The 21,678-nt window shown below is 39.4% G+C and overlaps 1 protein-coding gene across 1 annotated transcript in view; it reads left to right on the top strand.

The window, feature by feature from the left end:
* csmd2 (CUB and Sushi multiple domains 2) overlaps positions 1-21,678 on the top strand; it is a 232,329-nt gene that overhangs the window by 102,787 nt on the left and 107,864 nt on the right. The window contains exons 6-13 of the mRNA XM_044171930.1: positions 2,086-2,198; positions 4,333-4,410; positions 6,915-7,002; positions 8,270-8,394; positions 12,070-12,191; positions 14,467-14,570; positions 16,650-16,762; positions 21,254-21,436. Of these exons, the coding sequence (XP_044027865.1) occupies positions 2,086-2,198; positions 4,333-4,410; positions 6,915-7,002; positions 8,270-8,394; positions 12,070-12,191; positions 14,467-14,570; positions 16,650-16,762; positions 21,254-21,436 (926 nt within the window). The remainder of the gene's footprint in view (positions 1-2,085; positions 2,199-4,332; positions 4,411-6,914; positions 7,003-8,269; positions 8,395-12,069; positions 12,192-14,466; positions 14,571-16,649; positions 16,763-21,253; positions 21,437-21,678) is intronic.

The raw sequence follows: 21,678 nt of genomic DNA, 5'->3' as shown, positions 1-21,678 counted from the left end.
CAGTTTTTACAGTTTTGATAATATCTAAAGCCATTTAATTTGCTTTGAAAACCCAGTGTAGGGTTGATCTCTCCGGGTTAAAATCATTTGGTGCAGTTCTTTTTGAATTATCAGAAGCAGCAAAAGTGGTCTGTGTAGAGCAAATCGATATTTGCCAGCTGCTTATATAGCTGGATAGTGCAGTACAAAAATCTTGGTTCAAAATATGCCCCAGAAGATACTGAATTTGACAATGTTGCTTGATCAAATGGGTTTGGGGCGTGTACATACAACACACATGTTGCACGCTGAGTGTGATCAACACTCACCTTTACACACACACACCTTCACACTCTCTAAACACACACCCTTTTCATCAAGGCCTCTGTTTAGTATTAAAAGGAACTCCATCGCCTGGGTAGGAAATTGGGTCAACCCCAACTGTGCTCCTGACCTTGAACTTAACCTTTCGTCACTTCAACACAACTGTTGGATTAGTGAAAGCTTGCTTCAATGGAAATCTCTTAACCGAGGGTGGAGGTCATTGGCAACACTGACTTAAAAGTGAGGGGATGACGGCCAGACCAGCTACATGTTAAAAGCAGCAGTGGGAGACAGGAAGAACATTGAAGTTTCATAAGTGACATACTAATCTTTTCTACCCTCTGCTCCACTTTCCTGCTTGCCGTGTGGCAGAAAAAGCCTAATCACTGACATTTTGATCTGCCATTTCTCTTTCTCATTTTCTCATTGTCTAATTTCTCCCTTGCACTTTGTCCTGCCTTTTCTTTTCAAATTTTTTCTCTCCCTCCGACTCTTCAGGTTACTTCAGCTTCAGCTGAACTTTGTGAGGCTGTGGCCTTCTGTCTACATCCACAGCTCTACAGTGCTGTCAGTCACATATCCCCATCAAATACCCTCACTAGATTAAATAACTCTTTCTAGTAGATCCCTGTCTTTTTTGGTTTGAGCTGTATGCTTAAAGCTGTTTTATTCTTTTGTCCTTGTGGCATCAGTACACAACAATGTTTTTTTGCATTCAAAGTAGAGTAGTTATTAGCTTGCAAAATATGTCTCATATCTCTTTTCCAGTCTCTGTCAGGTTTATGTAATTATTTAATCAAATTTTCACTTAGCTTTGTTTTTTGCTTTTTTTCCTATGCCTGTTTTTTTCCCCCAGTGGTATTAATGAGAGCTGGTTGGAGGTGTTGGGGAGATGATGTGGACATAGTTGGAGAAATGTAATTTACAGATGAGGAATTGGAATTTACGCACACGCTTGTGCAAATGTGTGCCTAAGCATATAGGTGTACACACTGTATGTGAGTGTATGTGAGTGTATGTGAGCGTGTGCATGCGCTTGTGTTAATGTGTCTCAAGATAAAACATGATGTGTTCCCAAATGACTTTGGCTTTAACAACTGAAGAAGTGCCTGGTAAGCAACAGCCCTCATTACCATACAGATCAGGAAGCACTATAAGTGTTTCTGAAGAATAATTAACTATTGCTTTTTCAAAACAATAAAAGGAGTGTTCTTTCTCTGCAAATGCCAATGCTGGCCTTCCCAGGTCTTATTTTTTATTGGGCCACAGTTTGGTTAAGAGTCGTTAACATTACAGTTCTCCTTGAGTACCAGACCCTCCCTTTAATAGATCATAAAGGTCAAGCATTTTAACATCTCTAAGTCATGGCCACATTAATTTTGAAACATTAGTATAATTACCATAAACAAACAAGACAATCGCCTCTACAATATATTGTCTGCCATTGGGCTTGACTTTATTGGAAATCTGATGGATTGCATTTTTGCTTTATGGCACAAAATAGAAGCACAAGCAAGCACAATCCTCTCTTAAGATGGCGTTTGAATAAGGGATGATAGAGAAAGAGACGGACTAATTTTCTGAGTCCATGCACTAAGGAAGTGTGTTAGCACTTAGACCGATGCTACAGATGCTAGCCTTTAACTTCATTCATTTATCAGTGTACAGGATATGCTAAATATTACTGCAGTGTGCAATCTGCTACCTTCGCATTTGCATGTTAAAACAGTCACATGCTTACATGCTAATATTCTACGGCACTCTCTGTGTCTTTGTCTCCAGGTTCACCGGCCCCAACCTTCCCTCACCCATCATTAGCAGCAAGAATTGGCTTCGACTGCACTTTACCTCTGATGGCAACCACAAGTTGAGAGGTTTCAGCGCCCAGTACCAAGGTAAGATAAAGAAAGGTTTTGATATTTTCAAAGGATTTAATTTACCACCATTAGACCAAATTCTCAACTATCTTGTGTGCCAGGTATAACTCTGTACAGATCAGCATAATTGCAATAATTGCTGGATTTCCGTGATATTTGATTCTTGGTCAATTCTGATATTTATGGTGACCCACTGAACTTTTCTCTGGTTTCAAAATCAGAATATAGTTTCCACTTTTACTCAAGAAATAACAAGAATCTAGTCACTGACAGCCCTGAAATGGAACACATCTACTCCTCAGAGGTTGAACTCTCACCAATCAATATATCTCATAATCTAAGAGGCAGATTACCATGAAATTTGCTGAGCACATTCCTGCTCCTAAGGGAATGAAGTGTGACCTTAGTGAGACCCCAGTGTCATTTATTTTGCACCACTGTCAAGACAGAACTGAACAGGAAAACCATCAATAGGTTATCAAGTATAATAAAGAAAAAAATCAGCTAGGTAGACTGACATAATTCATTGTGTTTCTTGTGCAAGAGAGTTTACATTTCCTTAAATGATCATGATCCACCTTATTTCAAGATGTTGCCTGTTTTGAAACTGTACTGGCAGCAAGGGGAATTATTTCACTATTTTGGCAGAATAGATGCGATTGCTTTCAGGAAAACAAGATTTGCAGACTCATTATTAGAGTGCCACACAATTAGTACAAACACACATGCATGCACACACATGCTCTCACACACACGCACACACACACACACACACACACACACACACATATATGAACAAAATCCTGTCTCTCCCGTGCATCCATTTCCCATCCCATTACTCTTGGAGGTTCAGGGGTCAGCTTTAAGAAGGCATGAGCAAAAAAGGTGATCTCTAAGGATCTCACCTCCAGCCACCCGCTGGAAATCTTAGAGACAATGGGATAAGAGAAAGAAGAGAGAGAAAAAAGAAGGAAAGAGAGAGAGAGAGATGAAGAATACGGAAAAGAAAATGTGGTGAGCCTATGGGTTTACAGGTTTAATGTTAGATAAATATGTTTAGAAGATCAGAGAGAAATGGGAGACTAATACTTTAATTAGATTAAACACTGACTCAATCACTTTCATCCCCCACCCCCCACTAGCAGCATGTTAGAGTGATGAAATGACTGTTGATTCAATATCTTCTTATCCATTTATTTTATTTCCTTCTTCAGTGTCCTTCATTTTATGTGGCACAGGAAACAGCCCCACCCCACCAAACCATGCACCTAATAGCTTAGTTGCCTTACCAGTAACATGATGATATCTTCTTTTCCTCCTTTTCTAATCAGGGTAACACATCTGAAAAGAGCTTCTTTACAAGTAAAGTTCCATTGTCAGGAACCGTCAGAGTAATTAAGTAGGATGAGTGTGAAGGGGTGCACAGACGATGCCGATGGTGTTTTTGAAATTGATGAATAAATATGCATTTAGATGAGCCTCTTACTTTGCTATGATGGCTTTGTTTTTTATGTTCTCTGCAGTTATCATGAAACTCAATGATTTAAACCTCATCTTTTTATTGTATATAAATTAGTGGTTTAGCTCCTCATATACCCTGCCCTCTAATCCTAATAATCTAATAATAATACGACGGTGTAGTCCCTCATTCGTCCAGGAGTGTTCTATCGTAGAAAAGGTTTCAGTCGTAGTCATCTGGACACTGTTTTCAGAATCAATGAATGACAAAGAATGACTTCCGGATGACTGAAACCTTTTCTACGATATCTAAAAATAATGTTATTCCCTGCACCCTTCTATCCACAAGATTGGACATTGTTGAGCTCTCTTCTTCTATCTAAATTAAATTTATAACTTCTAACATTTATAACGTTGAACTAAGATTAAACATAGGTATTTTGTAGATTCTTTAAAGTTTGCTTTTATTGTAAAAAGTTCAGTCATTTTCGTATTTGGGCAGGACTTTTGTTTAATTGCTTTGTCAAAACTGCTGTGAACATGAGCTGGAGTGGGTGTGGGCAATGGTGTATGGTACAGTATATATTATATACTGTGTTTGCTGCAGACATTTAGGCATTGCTGAAATGTGTGGGTGTCATTATTGTACCTTCTGCTGCCTTATATGTCTCTCTGTTCTGTTTTCCTCCTACAGTGAAGAAGATGACTGAGCTTAAGTCTCGAGGTGTAAAGATGTTGCCTAGCAAAGACAACCACCACAAGATATCAGTGTGTAAGTTACAAACCGTAACTGTCAACAGAGTTTTGCAAATAAACTGGTCTGAAATGAAAAGTTTCACTCAACCATATCCTTGAAAAGATTAATTTGAAGAAAACTTCAATATTCAAGTACGGACTGAGATTTACCTGGCACAGTGTGACAAAATGGAGGCCACCTCTAATTTGGCATCTTCATGAGAAAGCAAGCAATATTTCTTTTGCCTGAGAGTAGTTTCTATAGATGTACTATAAATTATTTGACTGGAAATGTTTAAATCTGAAATCAAATGTAGCTCTTAACAGTCTTGGGTAAAAACCCTGGCAATAGCATCAGATGTCCACTTGCCACCAGTGCAACTTTTTTTCTCACCGCACTGCAGACTGACACCAGTGGCTATCATGGCATGAGTCTGCAGTGCTGTTAATGGCTAAAGTATTTTGCTCAAGGATAGCAGCTGGTATAGCTGCAGTAGGAAATGTACTTAAAGTAAAGTAAAGTAAAATGACTCAAGGCTCAGTACAAGAAAAAACAACCTTGACAGTGAATACACCTGTGAATTCCATCAATCTTTAAACATGGAACAACTGTTGCCTCCACAACTTGTATGTCTGTCTACTAGAGAAGATGCCAGTCAGTCCTTTTCAGCTTTTAACCTGTCTCAACTCTTGTTCGAAGTCATTTAAAAGTTTGTTCCTCTACTCCTTGGCCACAGAATGGGGTGAATGCTGACTGTTGTAAGAGGTACAGACACAGAGGACGCACACTCTGTGCTAGAGATGCAGTTCTAATAGCAAATGGACAGCAGTAATTGCATTGGTTTCTTTTTTCGCCATGGCAGTCTTCCTTGCCCTTGTTCTGTCTCACCCTCTGTCTGAGTTCACTGTTCATTATCCCATTCAGCTTTATTTGAACATCTGTAACATTAACAACTTGACAGCCATGAGTCACCTGACAAGAGTGACTACTAGAGTGACAGTGAGATGGATGTTGAAGGGTTTAAGATCAACCTGTTGAACAAAAAAGAGGTGCATTAATGATAATCCTGCCTCAAGGCCATTTACAATTCATTTTATCCACTTCTACCTCCCACTTCATCTTTTGCTTTTAATCGTAATGTCTCTCAGAAAATCATTATTTTTCTTCCTTCCTTTTATTAGCATTTATTTAATGCTTTTTATTTTCACTTTACCTTCTTCCACTTTGCTGTCTTCTACATTTTGTGACTGCCTGTGACAACTAATGGAGAGAGAGGCACATTTTGAAGTGAAAATAATAGTTAATTACTGAGATTTTTTTTCCCTTACACTGTAAAATTAATTAAAACTAAGAACATCTTCTGTTGGACCTCAACAATTGATTGGTCTGTATAAATGTATCAACATTTCAGCTTGTAGCATGCAAAAATGTCATATTGGTGTTTGATAAATAAAAGGTCCCTCAAATGACAGTACTTGTAAATCATCACTCCCAATCCTACCCCCAACAACTGAATTGCTAGGCTGGATTTCTGTCACTACATCACTGATTGCTGCTATAATCAAATAGTGATTTTGCATTGAATTCTTTAAAATCTAATCTTAAGATGTTTGCATCAAATATAGAGGTCAATCAAAATGCAGTATCTCCTATAAAGATGTGAGTAAGCCTCACAGTCACATATTACTGAGTTAGTCAACATTGTCTTTTTCTTCTTTATGTTGAACAGTAAGTTTTAAATTCATTGCTGTCTTGCCTCACACTGGGACACCAGCCAATGAGCAGGTGTCGCATTGCTTTGGCCCTGCGGACCTTTGACCCCTCCCAGTCAGTCAGATGGGTTCTCCTGGTTGGCCAAGTTTATTTGACCCCTTCTGGCACTTTAACTTCCACTGTTTTGCACCCAGTGACATGATTGAACAGAGCACCGCCAGGAATGTGCACTGGGATAAGATGTACTTGGTAAGAAATGATAATGCAGTGCAAATATCAAGCACTTCTCGTGTGACAATAAGAAAAGGCTACGGCAGCTGTTACCACTCATCACCCTATTTATCTTTAAATGTGTTTGTAATGATAAAGTGGCATTAAAGTGACTAGCAGAAAGCAAACAACATACAAACCCATAACTATGAGCCTTAATAAACTTAATCTTCTTTTTATGTTCGTATGGGAAACATGTTTATAAAGATTTTCACATATACATCTAGCCAAACTAGAGCAATAAGGGCAACTCGTGTGGTGTCCTGCCACCAGTCAAATGGAAGTCCAGTATTTCCTCTTGCTAAAGTCGAGGTGTGGTTAGAGGGCTGTCTTCATTAACCATTTTCACGCTGGTAAGATAGGTGCACTACAACCAGTTTGTAAAAATGTGAATCAGGACCTGCCCAAATTATTTTTATAGGCATGTTCATATGTATGTACATTGTCTTTAATGCAGCAAAATGGAACATTTTCAGAATAAACTATTTTGTTTAGACTTTCTTTTGTTGAACAATCTATACTTTATAAAACTTTTTCACTCTGTCTTTTCCCTTTAGTGTCTCAGATGGGTGTAGCGCAGGGACACAACATGTGTCCAGACCCAGGGATCCCAGATCGAGGAAAAAGAAAAGGCTCAGACTTCAGGTAAAAGCAAGCAAAGAATGATTTCAGGAGCAATTAATTAAGTGGCAAATGTAACTGAATAGATAAAAGATTCCTGAACAAAAACAGGGTGATTGACACAATGGGAATGGTAGACATTAAGTTTTGTTTAGAAAAGATGGTTATCAGGTTTCTAAGACCTCACATTCCTTTGAGACAAGTGATGATCCTATTAGGCTGTATTAGCTATGTAATTTGACCATAACTATATTGGCTTGAGATATACAGTATATATGCATATGGCTTGTGAAAAAAAGTCAAGGCAATTTCTGTCTGTACTTTGTTGCAGCTATTGTTTACAGTAGTCTCATTCTTAATTGTTTTATGTGACTTTTCAGTTCTTCAAGTTAAGTAACTTCAACCTTCAACGCAAGGCTGTCAATTTTCAAATTTAATCATCAAGGCCTAATTAACTTGTGTAAGTGGTATGAGAGTGCTCTGTGACAGTTTGCTGTTAAGATTTTGTTCCTACATTTAATGTAGTACTTTGTTGTGAGTTCAGTTGTCTTGTGTTAAAATTTAATAATATCAGAGTTTTAATTAGTTCTACTTTCAATGTCTCTTGGATGTAGTCATTTTTTAATTTAGTAAATGTTTAAAATGAACTATACTAATAAAGGGACAACTTTCATTAGTCAATGAATTTCAGAATGTCAGGAATACACAGTATTGGAATTGTGCGTTTTAAAATTCAGTCCCAAATATATCTCTCAGTTCACAATTGATGATTTTAACTTTGTTCGAGTTGAGTTTTAATCAACAGTGAGCTGGGAGGACATTTTGGAATATGGGGACACTATATAACTGCTATAACAAAATCAGGGACTGCATCTTGAAATGTGCTCCAGCATACAGCACATTCTCCAATGTCATGCCCCATAAAGCCACTGCAACCAAACCAGATAGAGAAATGTGTACACTAAAACAAATACCTTACCATTTGAGCCACTGCACACTAATAGGCTGCTCTGGGAGATGGTGATATTACCGGTGGGATTATGGAGTTTCATTTCTGTCAGAGCTGTTGTCTCTATCAGTGGTCAACTGTAACACAGACAAATGGGTTACATCTGCCTCCCACAGTGCAGCACTTTTGGAAATCACAGCCGGGAAGTCAAACATAATTTCCCCCCCCCGTAAATGTTTTTTTCTCTTAACCTTACTTCATCTGCACTCCCACTGCTAAATAGGGATTTTTACAGGAAAGGTGAATATTGATGTGTTTTCCCTGTATGCAATTTAACTACAGGCGAGGAGCTACAGTGCATTTCTCCTGTGACGAGGGTTATGAACTGCAGGGCTCAAAGAGCATCAGTTGTCTCAGAGTGACAGACAGCTATGTAGGCTGGAGTGATGATCGGCCCATCTGCAGAGGTAAGGACTGACGTGTGGGTTGTCCATCTATGCACATGTGTAATGGAGGTAGTCCTGATGTGACCTCCATTTATATTTCCATACTCAGGTGACTGGAGTCTTCTTTTCTCTATGTTATTGTTTCAGTATTCACCATTTTATTGTGACTGGCCTGACTTTGACCTCTTTTGCTTCCTGCTGTTTAGCCATGCTGGCATAGTGCTGCCCATCAGTCATATCTTCCTCACTTCTGACCATTTTGTGACAGACAGGAAGAGCAGTCAGGCTCCCTGTACGGAAATGCTGATGCTTATGTGCTCTCAGTTGCAGTTTTCAGCCTCAGTGAATTGTATTAATCAGAGTGGATTTGATTTTTGACTTTTTCTTTTGGTAGTGTAATTGGTTTAATTGATGGGTATCTGACTTGTGAAGTGTATTCATTGGAGCAGGACATATTAATATTTAACTTTAACTTGGTGGTAGTGTTCCCTTAGAGCTTAAAAGTAAAAAAATCCTAAACCTAATACCCAAAAATTCCAATTAATAAGGCACGTTCAGCAAACTGGTCCTTACTTTAGTATTTCAATTTAGTAGGTAGATCTCCAACTACAAAATGTATAGCATGTATAGTGGGGATTATTTTTGGCTTCAATTCAAAACTTGAATTGAAACCAAAAAGACTTCTTGTTGTCAGTACTAATCTAAAAGCACTCAATACGGGAAGAGAAAAATAGTCAAATAAGGTATCTTTGATCAGTGCAAGGCTTCATGTTTGCAATGACTTATGTAGCTCAGGTTGGTGAAAGCAAAAAATGAGCCATGGTATTTTTAACTATGCTGTGTGTTCCACCACCAGAAGCAAAGTATTGTAAAGGAAAGAGTCAAGTTGGTATTTGACACAAGCCAAAACAAAAAGCCTCTTTCTAGTTATTCCTCCTTAACGTTCCTTGGCTTTACAGGGCTTTATAATGAGTTTCAGCTCATTTTTTAGTCTGCTCTGCAACTTTACTGTTTTTGTTCAATGTCGCCGCTCTCCTAGCATCGTATTTGGCTGCAACAGTGAATATTAGACTTACATTCACCAGATGACCAGAAACACAACTCAAAGTGAAAGATAATGCTGCTTTGTAACTGCTGGATATGTAAATAAGCAACTGTTTGCTAACAAGTTTGCCATATCAACTTAAATGCTGATGCTATGTCAATGTTGTGTTCACAACTTGTTTCAGCTGCCCCCAATTGGCCAAAAAGATAATTTATTGCAGATTATTTGTTTCATTACTGCAAAAGGGCTCTGTAATTACAGAGTGTTGCATGATAACTCAAAGTTTGAAGTAATTAAGCCAAACAATTCTGCAACAATTCTGAGACTGAGATGTTTATAAGTCACAATATCAGAAAGTGCTTTAACAGAGCAGCTCATATGAAATTGTCTTTGAGGTAAATGGCAGAGTAAATATTATTGGACCTGTACAGTTTTTGTAATTTTCATTCAAATAGACATACCAATAGGGGGAGTTTTCATCCACATTTACCCAGTAGGAAGATTTGTGTCAGCACTTTTTGTACCAGTTTCCCCATTAGGGCTTTTGAACACCGTAATCTTTGACAGATTTGTCTAAATCTGGCATCCCCTTTCTTTCTTTTGTCTCGGACTGATCCAATTATACCAAAATTAAATTACAGCACTAAGGAGAGGGGCCCATGAACTCAGAGGAGTTATATGGGTGGGGGGGATTGATAGTGCTTCGTCTCGTCTAAGCTACTGTTAGTCACCTGCATTTCAGAAAATCATTTTGGTATTTTGTGACACCAAACACAGTGATGAAGGCCTTTTACTGACGCTTTTATCTTCTGTACTTCTTTGAACTAAAAAAATAACAAAAAAGTGATTTTTATGTTTTATGTAAAGAAACATTCAAGATTGACGTAACATCCACAATAATGTCAGTGAAATTGCCCTTTAAGAATATCACATTCCATCATCCTCACTTAACCTTTGGTACTGTGCCTTTGTTCTGCCTCAATGAAGATTAAAGATCATCCAGAAATAATTGAAGATCTGTATCCTAATATAGCATTAGTCATCATTAAATTGAACCAAACTATCATTAGCACAGGAAAAAACTTCATATCTGGCTGCAAATTAATTCTCCTGACGTGAAATTCACAGTTCCCTTTTCGTTCATACTTTCTTTCTGGTTGCATCAAGCTGCTGCCGTTCTTCTTCGCCGTGAACTGTTATTGCTAGGTGACCTGTTGCACCTTCATGTCTGTCATCAAACACACAGGGTGGAGTGTATTGGGCACGATGATCCCCATGATAAAAATAAATAGGAGGGGATGTGATAGCTTCAGTGAACTTCCTCTTTGCTGTATTATTTTCATTAAGGTCACCCTCACTGTCAGCACAACTCAAATTAATTACTTCATTCTCCCCTTAACTTTGCCAAAGTTCTTTTTACATTTAAATAGGGGTGATTTGGTGGGAGAGGGGTGGAGCATGGAGCCACAGAGTGGGGCTTGAACACCCAAAGGACCTCTTTTATACGTAACTCATTAAAGTCTGGGTAGCTGGTTCAGGCCTTTTCAAATACTTTCAGGTTATCCCCCACATATGTACACACGTACACACTTACTTCCCTTAAAGTAGTCATTAGAAATTCTGCTTCGAAGGAGTGTTTAACAGTTTTGCCATGCAGACACCCTCGGGCCTCAATAAAAAAGTCACATTGTCCTTTAAAACTTGGTTTGCTAACTGCTCACCTACTCTTTTCAATGAGAATATCAAGGTGTGATACTCGATTTGTGTTTTGTTACTTTTTTTGTTTCCCATATATAAGCTACACTTGGGCAGTACCCAGCTAAATTAATAGCTGCCCAAATGTATTTTAACAATGGCAGAGGATCATTAAGATGTTAATGACTAATGTCATCTACTTTGTTTTATTGTTATAATAAATCAGCCTAACAATGTTAGCCAAAAAAAACCCCAATATCAACTCACCGGTATATTTTACACCTGTGGAGAAACTGTGATTTATGGGTTTGATTGAATCTTTCATTAGTTTATTTTTTCATGGTGCCACACTAAATTGGCAAGTCAAGTGTTTAGCGGGTGCACAGAGGTTGATTTTGTTTAGATGGCTCTTTGTCTTCTTTATAATATGAGGGTGGTTTAAAAAAGGACAAGTTATAATTGCTAAGCACTTGCCAAACAGCTTCAGCTTCCAAAAGCGATGCTTGCTTGCAGTTCAGTCTGGAACACTGAAGGAACCTCAAGTTAAACAAATGCGTTTTGAATTGTTATGCAGTTGCATTTCGCAGTTCTGCTCTTTAGGATGCCATCCATGTCGCTTGGCAAAGGTTGAGTTGAGAGTTTTGAACCTACCATCAAGATTTTTTTGTACAGAATACAGAAAACACAAATAAAATATTGGTTATACATAATGCACAAGGTAAGCAATACAATTGCAAGTATGAGTAATAAGAAACCTTAACAGGTGGAGGCTGAGACCTTTGAGGGGATGAATTGGTACAACTTGCAGCCAAACAGCATCATGACTTGTGGATGTAACATGCAATCCAGGAGAGGCTCTGACGCATGCTACGTCTTTTGTGGTTTATATATGAAAAAGTGTGCGTTTGAACTGTCACTGACCAAACATTTGCCTCTCTCTGTGTCTTCCCTTATAGCACCAATGTGCGGAGGTCAGTTGAGAGGACCCAGTGGTGTCATCACATCTCCAAACTACCCAGTCCAGTATGACAACAATGCTAACTGCACTTGGGTCATCACAGCCACAGACATGTCTAAGGTAAAAGTCATTAAACATGGGATTTAAGCATCAGTGCAGTGCTAATTTAGCTTTGCTACTGTAGTCGCCTGTTTCCAGCAGTGTGTTAAGTGGTTTGTTTGGCTGCCAGCGAACTGAAAGCAGTTGACTGGTATGTTTGCACCAGTTAGAGAGGAACTCTCGAGGAAGCTCTTCTCTGACACACATCACTCATTTTACACTTTTGATGATTGCTACAGGACATTTTGGGGGCTGTTGAACACACCATGTGATAGAAGCTCTCTAGAAAATGTGAGAGATAAAGAAAATTAAGGGGGGGGGGGGGTATGGGCACTGGAACTGAGCCAACAGAAGACAAAGAGAGTTGTTAGAAACCCCTGTGTTGAGGGAGAGAAGAAAAGAGTAAAAACGGACAGAAGAGTAATGGAGAGCTTTTGAGAGCATGCTCGGAGGATATCATGAAAGTGTCATAACCACTCTGTTCAGACCATTGACTTTGGAGTTGTGTTCAAGGCCACCCAGCTGCTTTCCTGCCAGATCCTTCTTTGAACTCAAACAAAATGGTTTTACAAATCTGTTCTCCTATTCCACTGTGCTGAGTGAAGGAGAGGCTACGTGAGGTGAGAGGCAAGGCAGAGTCAGATACAATGCACACCCACCTAACCCACCCTTTGCTTGCTTGCGTACAAACACACGCACATAGACACCCTGGGGTATACCCGGCGGGCAGCCTGCTGAAACAGACAACGGTACTTTGGGCTGTCTCTCGCTCTGTGTCTGGTCCAGATGAAGATGGAGTGAGGCTGCTCTTTCTGTTCAGAGATGTAATGGGCTTCTATTCCTGCCTGTGCGCATAGGCCCAGCCAGAGGAGACATTAGGTCAGGCAGGAGACTGATGCGAAACTGCAAAGGGAGGTGGGTAGGACGTGACACAGCTCTTCTAGACCTAAATGCAACATCATGACTAATGTGGGTTCTTGTCAAGTGTTGCTATTTCATAATGTCCTGAAGGTGCTAAATGCAGCTGTTGTTAGTTGACAATATTTTAAGTGTCTATCTGTCAGTGTCAGGGTCACTGGGGTCTCTGTTCTGAAACAACCAAAATGTCAGACATGCCATCAGAGATTGCAAACAATATAAAGTGTGTATATGGTTGCTGCGCTTTTTTCCCTTTTCTGTTCATTCCTTCCCACTCTGTGCCTCACCTGTTGGCTGGCAGATGGGAGATGAGTTTGTGGTATGAAACTCTATTTATCGAGTGATCTGACCTATTTTGCATACACACCATCCATCTCTTCTCTCCACCTTGGCAATTTTCATTAGGCACTGGGTTTAACATAGGACAGAATGCAATTTGCATTTATATAAGCTTTTTCATTAGGCCTGGCTCTCTCAGTCCTCTGAAAACATTAAGAATTTGGCAGAAATCAGTGGCAGCCAATTTAAAATAGGAGACAAAGACAGTCCTTGCTTTGCTTTTTATTTATTTATATTTTAGTCTCCCATGTTACCCTGCTTTTTTGTCATTATTTATCAAGATTTTGCATGATAATAATCAAACCTTATTTGTTTATCTGTCTTTATTAGTGTCGCCCCTCGCTTCTTTCAGCTAGGATACACTTATTGTTTTTCCTACCTTGCTACACCTTCTCTCCCACACCTGCAGCATAGAAATTAGATGAAATGAAAATTTTTATGTCACCTTTATGATGCATATATTCACCTTGTGGACAACCTCAAGTCCCCTGCCACATCTCCTGATGCGCTTAACATCATTGTAAGTCGGGCTAAGTAGGCCACAAAGGAATCTGCAACCTGCTGATTTGATGAGCAATGAGAAGGGGTCATGCAGATCGTCTGGCAGGCAATCACATATTTGATTAGTGAGAGAGAGTTCATAATCACCAGACTGTAAGTCAGATGTAGCGAAATATACACACACTGTCACATATACATCGACAGAACTCTGGTCTTACCAAGCTGAAAATTTACAAAAACAGGATATACAAGTTGTGATTGGATGAATGAAGACTCATGAAGGTATGTGAATATTTTCCAAAAACAAACAATAAAAGATAGACGTTTTTACATGCAATATACACAGCTGTTACATACTGTATGTGTGAATGGAATTGTGCCAGACCAATATTCAAAAGAGATTGATAGATAATAGATGGAAGGACAAAGGGATGGACTGTCACAGATGGTAAGGGGTCTCTACTCTGCACCTGGTGTCAGGAGCATTCAAGCATCTGTCGTTTACGGTTGTCTTGGGGATGTCCCCGCTGTTGTCCAGGTGATCAAGCTGACATTTGAAGATTTTGACCTGGAGCGAGGCTATGACACCTTGACGGTGGGAGACGGCGAGGTGGTAGGAGACCAGAAGACCATCTTCCATGTGTGAGTGACTCCTTCGACCTTTATCTTTTTGCCTTTAATCTTCTCTTCCCTGTGTTCTCTAAATTCTTCTGGCTTTTACTCCGCACCATCGTCTCTTGCAGTCATTTTCATTTTTGCTACTCGTGTTCCATGTAATCATATTCTGTGTTTTGCTTTCTCTTTCCTCTTCACCTTTCTGCTTTTTGGCACACGTGCCTTTTCTCCTCCTCCACTTCCCTGCAGCCAGCAGCACCTCTCTCTCTTCCCTTTACCCTCCAGCCCTTTTCTCTCTCGTGTACTGTTTCTCTTTAATTTCATCACCACCTGATGCAGAAGTGCATGAAAAATAGATGCTACACCACATTGTCAATCATCACTCTTTTCGACGTTAAAAACAAGATCACAGCCATGTGGTGCAGCACTGCAAACTGCATATTGATGTCTCCTAATGGAGTTTGTGCTAGCAGATGCTCCATAACAATTCACAGGATGTTGTTATTAATTGTGCTGAAATTTACCACCTTAATAAAGTTTTTATAGATCAATTTTTATGCAAGGCTGCCTCGTCCGGGTGGGTACTGGGAGGAGGTTGGAGGTAAATGAGGGAAAGGTTTGTGGAGGAGGGAAGATCTTCCTCACTTTAATATTTCTGTGTACTTAAAAATACTTGCACAACACACAAACACTGAAAATTACCTAATCTATTCAATTAAGGCTGTCATTGAGATCGGCTGCGCTCTTGCACACAAACAAACTAGAACAATTTAGGACCTGAGAATATCCTGCAGCTATCAGCACAGTTTAACTTAAGACTATATTTTTTGTGAATCAGTGGTGCAGGCAAGCATGTGCAGGGTGTAGGGAATTATTTTTTTGGAACTTTAAGGTCAGAGGCATGTAACCCTACAGCAGCACAGTCATAAATGTGGTGGTTAATAGGTAGTCAGTTCCAACCAATCAATTTTCCTTCACTTGAAAGACACTGTGCACTGACAGTTTGATAATGGAAGAGAACAATTTGGTGTGAATCTGCCACAAACGTTTTCCCACAGGGAAATTATGTCCTTGTGTGGCAAGAACATAATTGTCATGAGCAGATAGACTGCCTTAAACAAGCCACCAATAAAGATAAAGTTTTAGACAGTGATTAGCTTGCAGGTAAATTATAACACACTCACTGAATTTGTCAGGGTGGATGTTAGATGACAATTCTTCATATCACAGAAAGTAGTAAGAAAGTTAAAAGAACAATATTGGGTCGTATTCAGCTTAATGGAATTCTATTGGTCAATGCTATTGTTATTGTGCTATTGGTCAGGCAACATATCATCTGAAAAATGGGTTGCTAAGCTTTTAGTTTTAGTAATGCATTCAGTATAAGAAAAGAGGAATACAATGGTCTAATCTGGTGCACTCTGGTGCTTCTTTGGACACACTACATATTACATCTTTCCTCCCACATATGCATGGAGAAGTTCACAGAAACTCACCAAATTACCAAAAGGCGGCAGAAAAGGACAAAAACATGGACCTAACTTATCCAGACACTACTTCCTTACTACTCCCACCAACCTCCATGTGCCGTCACTAAAATTAGAACCCATAATCACTTACTCTGCAGCTACACACTTCCTAATTAGAGTTGGGTGGAATTACTATTCAAATAGGATTAAATTATGTCTGTGGCACTGACTGATCTTCCCTTCATTTCCCACTTTCTTGTCCCCAACTGTTTTGAATAAAAGGGTTAGGATAAAAAAAAGGCTTCTCAGACTGAAATTGCCTGCAACAGTTTTAGAGCACTTTTCTTTGATGAGAAGAGTCAGATAATTTAATATATAACTTCAGGTGTTGTTTTTGCTGCTTGCATTAAAGTTTTTTAACGATGCAGTGGAAACAGGGCCTTTGGCTATCAAAGTGACACCAAATTCACTGAAGTAAGTGCAAACACTGCTTATAATAATTGAAACAACTGATCCAGGTTTCACAATTGACACACCTTGCAGTCATACTATATGTAGCACAAACATAAAGTATATTCAAGACAATCTTAGAAGAAATTTCTGTTTAAGAAGCCTACCCTCTTGTCTCTTTTTGTAGCCTGTCTGGTACCACCACTCCAGACCTTGTGGTTAGCACCAGTCACCAGATGTGGCTCAATTTCAAAACAGATGACACCAGTGGCTCCCTGGGCTTCAAGGTGTCCTATGAAGGTAAGGATGATTTACACATTCTGGTTGTCAGTCAGTGGGATGTGCTGGCTTGCTGGCTGCATAAAAAAAAAGTAATTCTTTCTTTGACAGCCTCACATAGAATTAAATGTCTTTTTCGGTCATGTACCCTTGTGCATTGTGACTCACTGCTCAAAGCTGACATCATGGACTCTGACAGAACACATGTTGCTTCAGTTGACTGTAAAATGATTGTCCTTCCCTGCATTCATCATCCTGAGTTTAGTTTGAAAAACATAAGGGTTAGAGATGCTCATCTAAGACTTTTGCTTAATAGCGACATAACGAAATGGCATGGAGCTTGCTGCCATGTGAGTGCCTATCTACGAATTACAGCGAGATTACAAAGCCATTAAATGAAACACATACTGTACCAAGGACTCAGTCTAGGCAAGGACTATCAGTGAATGAAGCTCCAAATTGCCTTTTAGTTTAATAATTTGTGACATATTTGATGCCTTGAACGCTAATGAGGCAGGACAGTAAAGGCACTTATTTTGGTAAAATAAATTGGTCAAAAACAGTCAGCGGGCCATCCATGCAGCCTCCTGCAGATAGCTGATGTCCTATAGCCTAATCCCAGTGTGTATTTGTGCGTGTGTGGGTGCATGCAAGTGTGAGCTTTAAAAAAAATGGGAATTAATATTTGTATGTGCCTGCATGCATGTGCGAAGACGAGAGACAAAAAGGAGCGACAGTGTGCGTTTGTGAATCTGTATGTTTGTGTTCTGTTTGTCTGTGTGTGAGTATGGGGAGTTTGCCAGAGTTCTTCATCTAGATAAGTCTGCTGTTTGCCTCTCAGAAGCACAGCGAGTCTTCTCCCTTGCCCACAGATGCTTATTTTTCATCAGTAAAAATAACAGAGAAAGTGGAGCAGTATGCTGAACCAAAGTGTAATTAAAACAATGAGTTCTACTTAATGAAGGAGAAGAAACGCTTTGAACCACTTCACCTCCCAGATTGGAGCACCCAAAATCTAATTTGCATTCTCAATTACTTGTATTTTAAGCCTGATCATCAAGTGTAATTGCAAACACAGTCATACCAGTACACACACTCCCACCTTACTCATGCATTTGAGTGTGGGTTGCACACACTCTGCAGTGGCCTCAATCTTTCAACTGAAATTTTAATGCTTCAAACAAAATAAGTGTTAATGCACATGTGTAGGTCTAAACCCAACCACATTAGTACTTTGTACTGAGAATGAGCATATATAATTTGAAACATTTGGATTAATTTACACCCATATGCAAACACATTCACCTACAGGACTGTAGCTAACATTGAGGACACAGAGGTCATGTTCTTTGTATTTTTTCCACAGTATGAGTGGGGTTTTTAAAGTCAGTTCAGACTGCAGAGTGTAAAGAGTTTATGTTGGAAAGTAACCAAGAATGAAACCATCTGTTGACAAAATATTATTGTCAGGGCTTGAATAGGGCTGGTACCCACTGATAAGATTTGCTGGTACTTTAAATTTTTGCTTATCTGCACAGTTACTATATTGCCATGTGCTCATAAAATAAGGTCCACATGTTGTAGATACTTCACATCTAAGGCTTTGATTTGGTGCTGGAAATGTGGGCCTGTAAAGCCCATTGACACATTGTATGCAATATTTTAAAAATTGGTAAACTTGACTATTAAAGTCCTTTTGTCCTTTTAGGCCTTAGGAGATTGCAGTGTAGTTGTTGACAGTAATGTGAGTCTGAGTCCCATTATAATGCTTGGATTACTCTGGGATGTCAAACAGACAGGGACAACAAATATGCCATTACATCTCTTCCCTTATTCATGAGAATCAAATGCTGTTTCATTTACTCCTGCCTGCTCTCTTATACATACAGAGACACACACACATGCATTCACAAACACATGTATAACAACAGACATACACAGTCCATGAAACACATGTACACACCAATGTACAGCACACACTTCAAAGGGCTCTTATTTATTGCCTCCAAGTTCTAATTGTAGTGATCCATGAGGCAGAGAGGCCATACTTGAGAAAAGCACTGCAAGGAGTTTGAGTTCTTCAGTGAGTCTGCTACAGTGACAAACAAATGATTGTATGATTGTGTGTGTGTGCTTTTATGCATTTGCATATGTATGTATGTATGTATTTTTGTGTCTTATAGCTGGCTTTGTTTATTTCCCTTTAATTCTCTCTCAGGCTCACCTCAAAACTCGCATTCAGCATTCTCCCTTTTAAAGGTGACTTACACGTACGATCAATGAGTTGTCTTGTGAATGAGACTGCCTCAGGACAGCCATACATCCAAACAGCAGTGAGCTCTAAATATGTGTTCTAAATGATGATCATCATTAGGGCTGAGTATGGATTTATACCCAGCATCACCCCTGGTGCGGTTTAAAATCGTATTAGGCCCTGCCATCATTTCCTGGATGGATGAGCTTATTCGCTCTCTTTGTTCCCCCATCCGGATGCCTCGATAGGATGCCTCAGCATTCCCATCTGCAGTCTGCAACCTCGGAAAAGTAGAAAGAAGAGTGAGTGAAAGAAAGAGGGATGCATAAATCTTGCGATAATGAAATCGGCGTATGTGGTTTTAAGGAAGAAGGGTGGTCATGGAGGTGTGTGTGTGTACCTGAAAGTGCTCACGTCAGCTTCCAACACAAGTGAGAACATTTGTCACACAGTAAGAGGAGGGATACATTTGCAGGGGGAGAGAGGGGGATAGAGAGATAGATGAGAGAGAGGTTTGCAACATTAGTGAGGAACATTTTGGGAGGATAAAGAGACAGTAAAGATTACTAAGTGGCAAACGAAATTATATTAAAACTAAATGCATGACGAGACAGTAGGAAAATCATGTTGATTTTGATGTCATGAAGTGTAGAAGCTAGTCTGTCTTGTCAGCCCAAAATGAACTCTTCAGTTATTCATTGCTAACATCCATTCAGTTATATCCATTCAGTCTTAGCCCAGGCGCCAGACAGGGAGAATGTCTTTGAATGCACAATTTCAACAAAACCAGGAACTACTGAAGTACTGACCAAACCCACAACACTCCACCACACCACAGCTGCGGAAGGTATCTGGTTTCTCACTCCAAATCTGGTTGAAACACAAGATCTAATGCTACACTGACTCAAAACAAGCAACCTGAACATTTTTTCTCTTTATTGTCCAAGTGTTTCTCCCTCATCTTGCCCTTGTCAAGTGTGTCTGACCAAAATCTGAACTGTAAATTCACTGATGCACTACCACCTTGGCATACATCAGCTGAGCCAGCACATATGCTATTTCATCAATAGAACATGCTTGCAGATTGAGTCAGGAACAAAAAAATATATAAAGTAGCTTCAAGAGTATCAAACAAGTGATGAAAATTGGCATAAGACTGAGCAGTGGGAAGTAACAAAAACTAGATCTATTTCTAACAGACATTGGATCTATTTTCAGTAACATTCCAAACAAGCTAACAGGATGCAAGAGGTAAATAAGATATTGTTATAATGCATTTTTAACTAGGATTTAGGCTAACTATTCCTTCCTAGTTCATGCCTTTTAAGAAAAGCAAGGCTAAAGAAATCTTGGACCGATCACTGCACTGACCACACAGAGATTAAATCGATATTGATCCTTTCATCTAACTCTGGTTAGATGAAAATGTCAGTGTTCCTGTAATAAGTGGTGGAAAAAAGTACATCCTATTCTGCATGTAATGTGCACTTTGTTATTTTCCACATGTTGAGAATTTATTTTCCTAGTCCACCCTGAGGGAGCTCCAACATCCAACAGATCAGAGTTGGCTGCAGAACAGCATTGTACAGAATGATTAGGGAATTCATTTTTTCCTGTCTGTATGAGTGCACATGAATGCACTGTTTTTGCAGGCTTCCACAGTCAGTAAAAGAAAAAAAAGAAATAAAAGAAATAAATTGGGTTTGGGTGGGCTGTCCTGGGACATTTGTCCTGTCACAATATGGAGTCAGACAAGAACCAGTACCATTCAGTAACTCTATGTTAATAAGCTGAACCCACATTTGCCTGAAACTGGAATTTCAGAGAAACAGCACTATTTGGTTTGTTTTGATTTAGTGTGAGTGTGTAATATCACTTATATCACAACTATGTAGTTGTATGTTGTTAATATCTGCTGGAGGCTTCAACTAGGAATAACCTTGAGTTGAGATGTCTCATTTTCTCTGCCCTCCATCTCCAGGAATATTGGAGAAAATGTGCTACAGAGCCACCATGGTTGTCCATGATGCTAAACAATACTATTTTTTTTTAAATTCAAGATAATATGCAGATTAAAAAGAGAACAGACAATCAGGTGTTAATTAAATTGTGACCTTTAAATTTATATCTCTACTATGATTCCAGGTAACAGAAGCAGGTCTTTATTTGTATAACCCGCATTCATGTTCCTCCGCTTGAAATAATTATTTATTACAAATGTCAGTTTATACTGAATATTCTTATTTTTACCTACACAGAAATTGACCAAGGCAGCTGCGGAGATCCTGGAATCCCATCTTATGGCAAACGGGAGGGGACAGGTTTTCGTCACGGGGACAGGCTCTACTTTGAGTGTCTGCCTGCCTTTGAGCTGGTGGGGAAAAAGAACATCACCTGTCAGAAGAACAACCAGTGGTCGGCGAAGAAACCCAGCTGCGTTTGTAAGTTCTTGGATGCCTTATATTATTCAGATTCTACATACACCATGTGCACACACTCACCTGGGTGCATAAATATGTATGTTTGTGCAGATGAGGGCAGGGAGGGCTGCGTAATAAATGGTCAGATTATCCCTACAGTTTGCCTAGCAGAGGCTGTGGATTTTGAAACAATAGGAGCACTTATTAGATAATTAACGCCATGAAAAACAAACACAGAGAGTGAGAGAGTTAGAGGATGAGGG

The sequence above is a fragment of the Siniperca chuatsi genome, linkage group LG17 (genome assembly GCF_020085105.1).
Source record: "Siniperca chuatsi isolate FFG_IHB_CAS linkage group LG17, ASM2008510v1, whole genome shotgun sequence".
NCBI classification, from domain to species: Eukaryota; Metazoa; Chordata; class Actinopteri; order Centrarchiformes; family Sinipercidae; genus Siniperca; species Siniperca chuatsi.
This window is presented reverse-complemented; position numbering and strand designations above follow the sequence as displayed.